Here is a 14,491-nt window from a genome sequence, read left to right as displayed (position 1 = left end):
TGGATGAGGAAGAAAAATGTTTCATCAACAAAAACTTGTCCWCTAATGAGGTTTCCCTATCAAAGCCAATGCATCCCACAGTATCTWTTCTTTCAAAGATCTCAAATTAAAAATTCTGTTTTAGCTAGATGCAAATGTTGTGGGGTAAATACTTGTAATCCTTATTCATATTGAGTGGCAGTGTGCTCCATATATTTCAACAGGTTTACCTATATAAAATATATGCTAATCATACCGCAATAAAGCACAACTCCGGAGCTYTGAACTCTGGAATCTGACAATAATTATAATTTTCCAGCTCTTGTTTTACCTACCCTGCAATTCTTTGGCTGCATTCTTCACAAAGATATAGGGGAGGTGGCTTATCACCTAAAGCCACAGACAGGGATGGGTCAATGCACATCTGAAACACAGAGAAGGAAAAGAATTAACACATGTAYTCATAGAAGCTTGATGAAAAAGTTTAACATGTAAATGCTAGGACAAAAAATATAACACAGCTTTGATATTCTAAGGGAAAATACTCAGCATGTGGCATTTAAGATCTCATATTATTTCTAACAGAGGGAGGGATGTAAGCAAAAAATGKGAGCCTCTAAAAATAGGATATATTTCAGTACCAATATTGTCATTTTCTGAAAGACAAGTACGTTTTGTTACATGTTCACATCAYGTATTCACTATACACTTCTACTTTATTTTCCCCATAGAGACAGTACTTAGAAGTCCATTGTTTAGGCTCAGGTAATSTAAAGGTCTAGATTTTTCTCTCTCAATAATGCCTCTTCCAGCAAAATCTAATTTTCARTCATCACAGTATAGACCACAACTGTAGTGACAGAACAAAGATGCACAGTTCCCTTGGCAACATAGGTCCAGACTTTGCCTTGCATTGGCTTTCATCCTTTCCCATTAATCAGTTACAGAAAACAGTTACAGTGAACAGACAGTTCCATACACATTTGTTCAAGTGTTTTGTACTAAGGAAACACTGAACAGTAATATGCATACACTGTATCTGAACCACTCKGATCAAAATGTTTCTTAATCCATTTGAGCACAAGACTATATAAATAAAGACAAGTATCTCTTTGAATGTCTCTGATCTTTGTTAATCAAATCATCTCTTCAAGACAAAACAGACTGCATTTTACTAAGTGATGACTGATCAAGACTGATTCTGTCAAAATTAGGCTAAGAGATCATTCAAAAATATTCAGGTATTTAATCTGCAAGGCTTAAACTGTACTTTTTTTTATATTCTGCTCTATTGTGTCATTAGCTTGAATCTAGTGATCATAACAACATGAAGGAACACCTTTCAGCATTATTCCTGTGAAAGAGGGATCATCGAGAATTGGAGTGGGCAGGAAGGTGGGCCCTTGCCAGACTTTTGAGATGAGACATCACTATGTCCTATTGCAACCTGTGGAAAAGGCTCACTGAAGAACTGTTTGACTAAAGAAATTATATTAGTTTACGAATTGATGCCAGGAAAATTGGTTATACCTATATGTTTAACTAGATACAAATGAATTAATCACTATACCTAACTGTAGCATGCTCAGCACTTGGGCTGCTGTTCTTGCCCCTGCTCTCAAATTGTTCTATGAGTCTGGTCAAACCTTTTCCATTTTTACTATGCATGTAAACAGTAAAGATACAATTTACCTCCCTCAAGCAAGGCTGCAGAAGAGGTAATTAAAGGTGTGCTGCTATTTGCTTGAAGACATGTTCCAAGCAAAGGATCATAATCAGAGTATGCATTGTATGAGCTCRATCAAGATACCAAGGTGAACATGTACCCATGTAATTGAATTAAAGTTTCCTGTACACAGTCATATTTGGGCACATATTTATACATACATGTGTTCAGGAAAACATTTACATGGATTAGCCAGGAGCCAGCTTAGAATTTTATAAAGTGCTCTACAACCATTGCCATGTTCAATTTCAAGATTAGGCCTGCGGTAGCTGCAGGAAATCCTCATCTTGCTTTAGGCAGCAGAACATATTCAAAAAGGGCTGGACCCCTTGGTCTCAACAGGTTTTGCTGTCCCTTAGCACCTGCTTTTGGTCACCTGCACACAACCCTGGCATGTGGCTGGGGTCAAAGCACAACCTCCCCTGCCCCAGAGAGCGGGGCTGGCCCTGGAGAACAGCAGTACCTTCACAGCTGGTTTGTTAATGGCATTGTGGCATTCGATGTGCTGGCAATGAATAGGATTCCAGGCTGCAAACACAAAACACGGCTGATTAATAAATGAGAAGAGATAGTCATATTCTTTGCATCTAGTAGTCTCAATTGAGAACAAGATCCTCTTGTACTAAGTACTATATAAATGTGAGTATTGCACAAATAACCATTCCTCAGGAAGCTTAGCAATTACAATTAACMCCGTGGAACATATAGACCTTCTCATTTATTTACAATACAATCAAATGGAAAAAGTAAGACACAGACATTCCGGTTGCAGACCCTTCTAGACCTCACCAACATCTTGAAATAATTAACTATCCTTCCACTTCAGGAGCAAGATGGTAGGAGTAGCTGAGTAAATTCAGTTACATTCTCAGGCAATATGAAAACACAGCTATGACAAAGGATAACTAGTCCAGTGACAGAAGGAGCTCAGCTGCGTAGTGACAAGAAGTAACCAAAAAAGGGATGCTCAAATTGGCATCACTTGGATGCTCTACAGGATGTCCCCATGTCAAAATTCCATGCAACTGCAGATAATACTTATCCCATTCTGGGGTGTATTAATACAAAACTTACATTTAAGAAAAAAACCCAGTCTATATGCAGTGCTAGTAATAGTTCAAAAAGAAAACTATCATGCTTAGTTCACAGACCTGCTTGCATGGAAGTGATGCAGAGCAGTACATGAAGAATTTACTTTTTTTTTTCTAAAAAGCCAAGAAAATTTATCATTTCAATGGAAGGCTTTAGAACAGATCAGACAAAATTCCATGGGGAACATCCAAGTCGCACTTAAGTTGGTCTAGGGGTCTTGTAAAGTTTCTTCAAACCCTTCATTTTTATAATTTGTCACATTCTGGTCCATAAATTTTAAAAGTGAACACAACATATTCCATATGAGAGAGATTATTTGCTACAGATTGAGACAGACACGCAGGAAAAGCAAGCCATGAGTTGTTGCTGGACAGTCCCCCCTGTAGCAGCACTATCCCATCAGTATCTCCAGGGAATCTGGCAGACAGACGACTTTGTACCATCCACCTACTCAGCTACAGCAGAATTCCTGACTTTGTCTCCCATTTTCATCCTATCATCAACCTTGAGAATTTATCCATTATACTAACYGCACCTGACATCACCTGACTTTTTTGACAGTAACAGCTAGATAAGTCTTAGCAACAGCAGCAGTGTTAGCAGCTGGCACAACAAAAGCAGCCGAAGCAATAATTGAAAGGAACATAAAGCAGAATCRGTGTGAGGCCCAGGCAGCAGTTTCACAGACCATTTGTTACAAACACGATATTTATTTCTTCTCCTGTTCTGGTTTAGTTAATATTGGGAGTAAGACAACATATTTACTAGCCCTGATCTGAGTTTTTTACTTTTTATAACCTCTTTTGAAAATGCAAATAAATGGATATTGAATATTGTTATGAAAGTACAATTTATCAAATTAAAAAAGTCAAAATATATCATAGAACTGTAAAAATGTGAATTTAACGCTTTTCATAATTTATTTATTTTGGTCTATACAAAAGAAGCTGCACTGACCTGTGTACTGTAGTCCTCTGTACTCACTGATCGCCCCAGGGGGCTTTAAATTGGGCCAATAGTGAAATAACATTTGTACCGCYGGAGGTTTAACTTGAGATGGTCCATAGGCTATCACATATAGCAAATCCTAAGGAAAGAAATGTACAAAATGTTTATTTTTGCAAGGTAACAAAATGCAACTCAATATATTGTATTCGTGCTCGAAGATAGCAGAACACACAAAATTAATGCATTTCATGCCCTAAAAAACTTCMTTTGTATGGTCTTAGATTAATGACCAACTTGAATGCTTCTGAGTTTGATCAGAGCATGCAACAGCAACCACCCACCCACACTGCACTAACAGAGCAAAATTAATTAATTCTCTGTCTAGCCATGGCGCAAAGAGGTGAGCTATAGATAAATAACAGATTCAGACAACAACAATATTCACAAATTGTTCTTGTAAAAGTCCAGTCCCTCTTGAAGTGAGACAGGACTGCTCATTATAAACATTTCCACTAATGGCAGCCACAACCACACAGTACTTAAGAAACAGAGCTCTATTCTACAAAACATGGAACTGCCTCTGTAAACTAAAAATTAGAGGCACCTTCCTCCCCATAATCCAGAGGKAGGATTGGATATAAAGATCATTTACAACTTCTTGGCATACAGTYAGTTCAATTTTCAAGCCATCTGGTTTTTATTACTAGCCAAGCACAGTCACTTCCACAAAGTATACATGATCATAAACTTACTTTCCATACTTCTTGCTTRTATTTCATGAGGCATTCCAATAATTGGCAGTGATACACTGAGAGAGAAAAGACAGTATAGATTTAATATGGAAATTGAAACTCAGGTTACAGAAATGATGTAATCAGCTGATTTGCTTTCCTTTGTCTATCCAAAACTCTATGCCTCATTTAAATATCTTTTTTTATTTTAAAGGGCTTGCTAAAGAATCATTGCCCTGAGAGTCACCACAGAATATAAGAATATTACCAACTTGTTTCTGTCAATAAATGCAGTAAGATGATTACAATGTGGGTACAGCTTTTTGCACAGCAATGGAGATCTTTTTCAAACACCCTAGTTGTAGAATACCCACTGATTCACTTAAACTTTGTCCCTCTGCCACAATGCAAMTGGGTATCTTGTCCATCTTGAGGCAGCAATGGAAATCACATGTAACAATCTATTATTCCCACATATATCAAAGGCTATTGGAGCCACTCTGCATCAAACAAACATGACAGTCAAGTGAACTACTTTACATGTCTGACTTCCCAAAAACCACAGGGCAACATTTTTCTCTGATGGTTTGAACACAGAAATCACAGAAACAAAAATAGAACATGCAACAAAAAAAACCTGACTTCGGCAGGCAGCTTTAAAAATGGTGCTCTGCTTTTATTTACCTGTGTAAAGCACATTAGTGTGATGTGACACTCCTCACACATAATGCACTGGGGGGCTCCTCCACACACACACCCTCTACCCGTGCACCTAAGGCAGGAGATGGCTGACAGCTGATCATGGGATATAGGAGCTCACTGGGGTTAACTTCTGCTTTGATTTGGTTTTGTGATCCAAATGGTTTAACAGGGACTGCATCACTTTTGTTTAGATACTCATAATTACATTTAACTTCATTATAGTTCCATGAAGCAACCAGCATTACCARTCTTCCTTGGAAAGATAGTACCAGTTGTGTATTTGATATTATTTAAATAATATCCGTATTTTTGAATAATATCCGTAATTTCCGTAGTCAGGGTATGTGGTATTTCTCTAAAACACTGCTGTTAGATATACTAACACTACATTCTGATGTCAAACATGAGTAGTTCAGAGTCTCCAATCTTGGGCCAAATCCTATTTCTTCATCACAAAGAGATCTCATCTCCATAATGATTATTTCCAGCATGGTGTTCAGAAATCTCCGTTTTGACTAAAACAGATCATTTTTCATCCTGTGCTGGATAATGACACAGATTTTTCCCATCATGAAAACTTTTCTGATTGCATTTGACAATATTCAGTGATTGATACTTTCAAAAAAGAATGATATTATGTTTTGTGTTTACACATACCTGGGTTTGATGTGTACTGCATTGCAATCATCAGCATTGATGATGCAGAGAGATTGACATGTGCTGGAACACCTTCTCGTTTTGAAGATCCCACTAAAAAGAAAGGAAAAAATAAATAAATTTTCTGTTGTAATGGGAAAATCAGATGAGAACAGCATGTAACTGATTCCAACTCACACAGATAAAATTCCTAAGGTACCATGCCATGAAAATAATTAAAAAAAAAAAATAAATAAAACACCCCCATAAAAAATAGAAACTCTGTATTGGGGCTGACACACTTTCTCTGGTGGAAGAGAAAAATGTCTGGGCATTGATTCACAGAGCACCTACCTGGTTTTCCAGATCAGTGCGACTTCATTCCCAAAACTGCATTAACCAGTGGCCTCCTCAGGCCCTCTCCTTCAGAACCCACATATTGGTCACAATAATGTCACTTGTATAGCCAAGMACACCTCGGCTTTGGATTATAGGAAGGGTAAAGAGGAACTGGAGGTAAGGAATCAAGAACAAATGGAAAGCCTGCTGTTGAGCTGCTCTGAGGAAGGGTTGGGGCAGTGCTGGCGCATGGCACAGATTACTTCTCAGGGAGCATCTGGTAAGAGCTCAAGTTATAGCTACAGAAACCAGAAACAGCCCCATTGATATGTGAACTGTGCTGAGACAAACAGCAGCACTGAAGAGTTTCTTGGACCTCACAGAGAAAGTGGCTGGGGTTCCTCMACATCTCCTGTGAAATGGGTTACTATTAAATGGTAAACGTGGAAAAACCCTGCAGGACTTTTACATGGCAACATGGCTTTGAAGGCAAGCTCCTACACAGAGATGTCACATGTATCTTTCCATCCTCACAGCACTTTCCCAAGCCTGGCTGGCAGGACACAAATACCAAGCATTTAGGATAGAAGCACAGAACTGTAGCTACCAGCTCAGTGAGCTGTTTTCATCCCTCCCATCTGGTTCTCCAACTGCTTAGACAATTTCTTGCATCCTCCCTTTCAGTTTGAATCAGAACTAAACACCAAGSGAAGGAAAGGTTCTGCACTTGCCTTGCAAAGGAGCATATAATTCCCAGCAGGGAAAGACAAGGAGACTAATTAAAAGAACACTCAAATAGAAATGAAGGAGGGAAGAGAAAATGCAGAATGGGTCTCTGTCTGTTCTCCACATGACCTAGCATTACTATGGCTCTCTTCACTGCACYTTATTTATTTATTTTTAAATCTTATCCACACAAATAAGAGCCAGCCAATAATTATTCCAGAAAGGTGTACTTGTATGGATTTAACTTGAAAAATACTCAGCAGCTCTAACTGGGCAATTAAACATGACCATCAGAAAAAAAGTAGGACACAGTACTAGATTAGTAWATTTAAAAGGCAACAGACCAATTTCATACAGAAAGCTCACCAAAACTGATAAAGGAGAAAGGCAGCATGACAAATACAAATGCAAGGACGCAATCTCTGTCAAGGGCAGTTGGGGAACAGTATCTATTTTAGTAAACCAAAGATTTGACTCAACCAGTTATTCTGGGATATAGTTCTGCAGATCTGAGGACAGACAAGGTAAGTCACCACCTTCAGCTGTTCTTTAACAGGTAACAGCAGTGGGGAAAGAAGTTGTTTAATGCAACATTCTGTTCTTAACCAAAAGAGGACCTGCTGCACATAGGTATGAAATACATCTTAGCAATTTTCATTTGCATACTGTCATTAGACCTGTCAAAGGTAATAGAGAAAACCTCATTACAATGTATTAAAAAGGACTATTTTACATGGGAAAACTGAGGTAGGGGAGAAAACTGAGGAGAGTTAGGGGGCTTTTTCAAGATAATTGACTGGTCAAGTCAGAAAATACAGGTGATAAATTTCCAGTAAATTTTGATCTCAGCACACTGGACAACGCTTCTTTCAGCATCTTCTGCATCCTTAAATGACCTCACTCTTGATCTCTGTACAAAAGTTGTTCACGTTTTTCCATAAAGGTCAGGAATATAGAGGTGAGGAAGAGACATTCTCACAAAATCACAGATTGGTTAATGTTAAGAGGGACCGCTGGTGATCATCCTGGCCAATCCCTCTGCTCAAAGAAAGGCCGCTAGAGCAAGAACTCCCAGCAAATTATGTTTGAACATCGTGTAGGTTGGAGAATCTGCAGCTGCTCTGGCAAACTGTTACAGTGTTTGGTCACACACAGTAAAACGTTTGCTGGTTAATACTGACCTAATATTGACCCTAACAATTCTGTCTGCACAAAAAATGGTTACATTTCTCATTACTACTGAAACCTATCAAGTTTTCTGTCAGGGATGGACAAGCATTCAGAACACACCTCAAGATACACACTGTGCAGGGACTATTAAGTTAAGTAATCACATGACATCCTCAGGGAGGAAAAGAAAAAAGAAGAGGCAAAACGGCAGGTACCATTGGATTTAGTTCTAACACTTACAGACAGAAGACATTACAGGCACAGCAATTTAGTACAGAGCTTAGACAGAAAGGGCCGAGAAGACAGAGAGGGAGAAAAATCGGAAATTCATCACAACATCATTACATTGAGAAAAATCATACTTGTACAATCAGATATAGTCCAGATGCAAAAATTATGCATGTTGTTATTGCAKCTATTATTTCAGGAACAGTTTGCCCACTGATTATGTATTCAAAACTCCCACTGCCGGCACTGAAAGTTCTTTGAGTCTGAAAACAGCGATTTCTTAAATAAACTTCACACTTTAAATGAAAGAAGAATTCATAAAACCACAGCATAATAAATAAATAAAAAYTATAGAACTATTTCCCTATGAAAAATAGTCACATGAAATTATTATATAAGTAGACTGACGTTCCATTACAATTCTATGACACATCAAATTTTGGCTCGTACAGTCTGATACTATTATGTGCCAAGACAAAACAACACTATWTGTTTTCCAGGACAAAACAAAACTAGAATGAGTTCTACTTACATATAGCCATAGGCAGAAAAGATGTGCTGAGATACTCTATAATATCCTTGTGCAGGAATGGAGGAAAGGTAGCTAATGTTGAAATCATTGTATAGGGTAAAGTACTCAAAATATCATCACTGAGAAAAGGAAGTAAGCATGTAGTAGTGTAAAAAATTGATTGCCCAAGATCTGTTGAATAAAATGAAAGAAATACAGAATCATTACAATGAAAAAGTAATTATTAATATGTACTTCTTTGTGTACAAAACTAAAAAATTAAATTATATTTAAATTCAAGCTTTCCTCTCAAAGTAATTGGGAAGTGACTTCACTGTAGGCAAGTGACTTCACCCTCCATTTTTAAGCCCCTCCTAAATAGAGGGAAACAGCTGTTGAACACTACTCAGAAGAGTTTGAGGGGAATATGAATATTAAAGCCAATAAAACAGTTGGTTAAAATCAGTGTATTGAAGGCCAGTTTTTGCAAAAAAGCATTATATTCTTTATCAGTCATATTAAAATAAGAATTTTATCCTTATTACCCTTAGGAGTTCTGCAAACTCACATACATTGACTACAGGCAGTGTCACTGTGTTTGTCAAACCACATGTGATTAAACTACAGATCTTGGTTTCCTGGGAAACCATTGAGGCCAAAAGTGGCCCAAGCTTATAAGGAAAGGCATATTTATCAAGCTTTTCTTTACTAATTCTAATCAGTCATAATGCTACTCTTCAGAAAGGATACTTAATAATAGCGCAACATTCTAATATCCAAAGGGAAGGGATAGTTTATTGTATATTTGGGCTCTGTGCAATCTTCATACTCTCTCCTAAATGAGGAATTGAGCTGGTGCCCATAACCCTCTGACAAAGGTTACAGAACCCAATGAACCCCAAGTCTGAAATTGCATGATGATCCAAAGATATCAGAAGGCCTYCCTCCTGCATGAGAGGAATTATTTTTTTTAATTACTCCCCAGCCTTAAGTACATTACACAGACCTTCAGTCTGCTCTGTACTGGCGTGATTTTAAACTGTCCCTGCAAAGCACTGAGATCTGTAGCTGTAAACATCCTGGGTCATAGCAAAAATTCAAATTAGAGCTCCATTTCAGTAGTTCTGGCCAGTCTTCTATGCACAGGTCTAACCAGACCCTTAATGCTACAGAGTGCTTCTCTCTTGCAATACACATTTACCAGCTAAACACAGTCTTTTATAACCTGATTGGGCCAAAGCTCAGGATTGCCTAGCACAGCAGTTGTACTTACCCAAACAACTGATTGTTGTGATAAAAAATTACAAATTTCTTTTAATCAATTACTAAGCTGAGGAAGAAATAAATAACAAGTTGTATTGCAAAATTTAATTCTCCACATACAAAATCATAAAAAATAGCAAGTGAGCTCCCCTTGCCCCAAGCATGAGTCAACCAAATTATTCCTGCCACATATTTAACTAAAATGTTATTAAAAATCTGCATGACAGTTCACTCTTTCTCCTGTCAATTCATCCTAATGCTTAATCATCTTTASCATATAAAGATCTTCTTTATTAAAAAAAAATCCCTGCTGCCATTTAAGTGTATAACTTCTTACCTTGAACAACTATAACCACAAATAGACTGGTTTAGTTTATTTCTCCTCACAGCAACCTTTACATATTTTCATATGATAACCAGATCTCACTTCCATTTTTCTTTAGGTTAGACCAACCAAATTCTTTCTGGTTTTCCCTCACTGTTCACATTTTCTAGACCTCAAATCATTCCTATTTCTTTTTCCTGGATTCTGCACAAATAGTCATGTTTTTCTTGAACTAGATGGACATATATGAAAATTTTGCTCCAGGTGAGGCCTTTCTAGGGCTGTTAGAAYAATAAACGTAATGCTTTTGGTGTCTCATACACAAAAAAATGTCAACAAATTGCTAAAATAATATTTATAKATTAGTGACTTATGGTCTTCTCTGATTACGGTTAACACCCAGAGTTCTCTGTGGTACAGTTTCCAAGCTAGTATTTCCTCCAGTTTTTGTTTTTTTTTATTTCTCTGACTTAAGCATAGTATTTTACATTTACCCTTTGGAGATGTTTCAAAACAGAACACAACTTGCCATAATTACTTCGAATAGTGTCCTTTCACACAAAGCACACRCTAGTAACCATCTTGATAACACCTGCAAATCCAAGTGCTGTCTCAATTCTATCAGCTAAGTAAAACAATTCAAATATGTAATGGCACTAAACACAGAACAGTCTCCTGTAAGATTTCCCATTGGTACACCCTTCCAGCTGCCAAACCACTGGAAATTACTGCTAGAGTGTTTTTCTTACTCAGGTGGGGACCACGTCCCAGGTTGCCTATTAGGATGTAAAGTGACACAGCAACAAAAATGTGACTAAGGACAGGAAAACCATGCAAGGAGAGCCACTGTGTTGCCATAAAAAAAAAAAAAAAAACCAAACAAACAAAAACCATGCTTGCCCAGTCTCCATTGATTGTTAATTACCTCCACGTTAACTATTTAGAAAGACTGGTTTTGTAATTAACTCCACCATTTGTAAGTCAACAAGTCTATAACCTGCTATGAGCCCTGCTTTYGCAAGATCACATCTCCTAGTGCAGCAGTGTTTGATTCAAACCTACTGCTGCCAGCTCAAAAGGAATTCAGCACTTAACTGAAACAACTTTCCTCCTGAAGAGTTTCAGCAGCATTATCAGATAGACAATCATCTTCCTATACTATGTAAGTAATATACCATGATAACCTCAGTGAAAATTAATATKTAGCCAATACCTGGGGAGAATATTGGGCTGCTGAAACTCAGTATGGAAAGCCTAACAGATTAACAAGCCAGACAGACGCAGAGCAGAACTCGAGGGAAAACAATACAAACACAACACAGTCACAAAAAAAAAGCTTGTAACTAATTTAAAACAGAAGACAATATTGTTTTTCTCTGAGTCAGACAGAGATGTTGCTATCTTTTTTACACAGGAGTATTTTAAAGTCATCTCAAAGCACAATTACCATGCTTTTGTTCTTCAGTTAGATGTACAATATWCTCTGTGCAGAGATGGACCTTCACCAGAACACTCAATCTGTGTATTTTTTRTAAGCCAGATAGACATTTGCAATTTCATTGGACGTTTTTGAGACCCACCCCAAAAAGACAGTCTGAAGTTATCCCAGCAGATCCAAGTTCAAAATCTGGATATTTTTACACACATCTGTCTCATTTTTGTTACATACTGTTGTATTTTAGTTACATACCACCAGCACATCACTAAAAATCAGACAACCCAGAATTCAAACCCAAATCCACATTCAGCAAAAAAAAGTCCTTTATTTAAGAAATTCAAACCAAACACTTGGATACAAAAGCATCCCAGGAGATTTGAAATCCAGATCCAGGTCAGTTTAGGCCCATCTCTTCTACTGCATATATGCACCACTCATGGATTCACAGCACTGGAATCATTCAAGGGCCTGCTTACCATGTTGACCATGTTGTAGCAAGGGAACTAGATCCAGTAGTGTCACCAGTGTCACGTAAAGTCCTTGATAGTCCAAAGATGGGTAGTCTGATAACTGAGCATCACGACTTTGCTGGCCACGTTCAGATGGAGCATCTCGCAGGACGCTGTAAAGGAGGGAGCGAGTAACAGTAGGGTTGATGGAACTGACCTGTGGTCTTAGAGATGGGGTGAGTGGGAATGGCACAGGAAAAAGACACATGGTCATGGGCACTGTCAAATTGGAGGCATCTTGATTCTCCTTCTTCCCTGTGCGGGACAAAATGCTGTTGGGGGGACAAAGAAAAAAAAGAGACAACAAAGACACAAAGAACAGCACATTACATTGAAATGACACTATAAAACAAATAATAAAAGACCAGATACATCCCACATAAGATGCAATCGCTACCAAAATCAGCATGTCTACAAATCTAGCAACCATTTATTTTCATGCTTCAAGAGAAGAGAATTAAAAATTGACAYCTAGGAAATTTCATTGCATCTCATGTGTTATCTGGTTCATAAGGAGCAAAAATATAAAAATGCATGTTTCAGTGCCCTACCCATGTTTCACAGTTAAGAAAAATTGTGAGAATTAAAAGTATTCAGCTGTGTCAAAATAGGCTGGTATTTTGCTCTGAGATTCTGAAGATTTTGAGAGATTTATTTTTTCCCCCTAYAATCTTTTGAGCCAACTGACTGAAAACATGCAAAATATAGGTGTGGCACTTGCAGAAACATGTTATAGCAAAGAATAAACATGTGTGTTTGTTAAGATAGTCTTAAAAATCACATGTTTATTGCATTAAAATAATGTCTGTATGTATWTTATGATACTGTTTCATGACCACTCACTCAGTATCATTTGAGATAATGAAGTTTAAACAGGCACATGGATTTAGAAATAATATAATATTTCTAAAATGTTAACTAAACTACGTTTGGAAAAGTCATAAAATAATATATAGTAGATGGTCTTTAGCATATGTTTGTGAGCTAATGATAATGGTTGTTTATGTGGGTTTTWAATTTTGCCCATGTTTAGGGAGGAAACATTTTACTTTATGAATACAAACACTCCTTGGGTAAACAGTTACCTTCAAAAATCTAAGGGCTAAGCAAGCAAGACCAATTATGTAACTGCAGATCAGACAGTATGTTACCATACACTCCTGCTGTTACTTACGTTATTATTCAACAAAACTCACTATAAACTAAAGGAGAGATAATTTCAAAACATAAAAAGAATTTAGTGGGAATCAAAATAGAGGCTATACGTCAACCAGCTTGTTATGTAGTTTTAAGAATGTTGCAAACATGGTTGTAAACATGGTAATCTAATTTATTCAAAAAATAAACCCCACTATTTTTAATAGAAATAAATCGTCRCTTAAGCAGTGTTATATTTTAGTTATCAAGCAATTATAGGGTTAGYTCATAATGTCTATATGTGCCTATGAAATATAATACACCTTTTAAATATATTAACCCACGCACAATGGTTTTTTGTTTTTTTTTTTTCCTTTTTAAAGCCCATTTTGCACCTCTCAGTCATTAGGATTTCCAAAAGCAGTTGGTCTTGGTTTAACTCTGTTCCCAAAGTCAGTGTTAAAACTTACAAAGGACAAGTCAGTAGCACTAGGATTTTCACTGACTCAAGAAGAGCAGAATTATGTCAAGAGGGAGCACTTCTGGAAACCTCTGATCTCTTTAACAGTACAGAAATCACTTTCATACATATATATATATATATATTTATATATAAAATCACCTCAACAATTGTCAATTCAACAATTTACACTAGTGCACCAAACTCTTGCTAAGGTGCTTATAAGAGGTGTCATTCATTTGCCACATATATAAAATACTTCTACAAAAACAGTTCTTTGCCAAGTGGCTACTATCACATCACYCTTACAGTCAGAGATGACAGACACAGTCTGTCTTTACAAACTTCTTTTTTTTTTTTGTCTTTTTTTTTTGCTGTGCCCACATATTTGGCAGATTATTTTGGTTTCTGTTACCCAATGTCCAGTACAAGAAATGTGATCGCTGTCACAATGGTGTTTATGAAATTATATCAGAGCATCACCTAAGATCTAGTATAACTTTAAAAACAAATTATCAGAGTGCTGATTCCTTTTAATTTGCTTGATGTTCATTTGCCATATTTTGCAGCT

At 37.1% G+C, this 14,491-nt stretch overlaps 1 protein-coding gene across 1 annotated transcript in view; it reads right to left on the bottom strand.

The window, feature by feature from the left end:
• The window catches only part of UNC79 (unc-79 homolog, NALCN channel complex subunit), a 90,892-nt gene extending 81,912 nt beyond the window's left edge, over positions 1-8,980 (bottom strand). Inside the window, exons 1-6 of the mRNA XM_057370639.1 lie at positions 8,810-8,980; positions 5,836-5,928; positions 4,498-4,553; positions 3,755-3,884; positions 2,169-2,233; positions 315-403 (exon numbers count right to left, since the gene is read on the bottom strand). Coding sequence (XP_057226622.1) covers positions 315-403; positions 2,169-2,233; positions 3,755-3,884; positions 4,498-4,553; positions 5,836-5,928; positions 8,810-8,897 — 521 coding nt within the window. The 5' untranslated portion in view covers positions 8,898-8,980. The remainder of the gene's footprint in view (positions 1-314; positions 404-2,168; positions 2,234-3,754; positions 3,885-4,497; positions 4,554-5,835; positions 5,929-8,809) is intronic.
• Between the last annotated feature and the right edge of the window lie 5,511 nt (positions 8,981-14,491).

Source organism: Malurus melanocephalus, unplaced genomic scaffold, assembly GCF_030028575.1.
Source record: "Malurus melanocephalus ecotype Western Australia unplaced genomic scaffold, MMel_1.1 scaffold_129, whole genome shotgun sequence".
Taxonomy (NCBI): domain Eukaryota; kingdom Metazoa; phylum Chordata; class Aves; order Passeriformes; family Maluridae; genus Malurus; species Malurus melanocephalus.
This window is presented reverse-complemented; position numbering and strand designations above follow the sequence as displayed.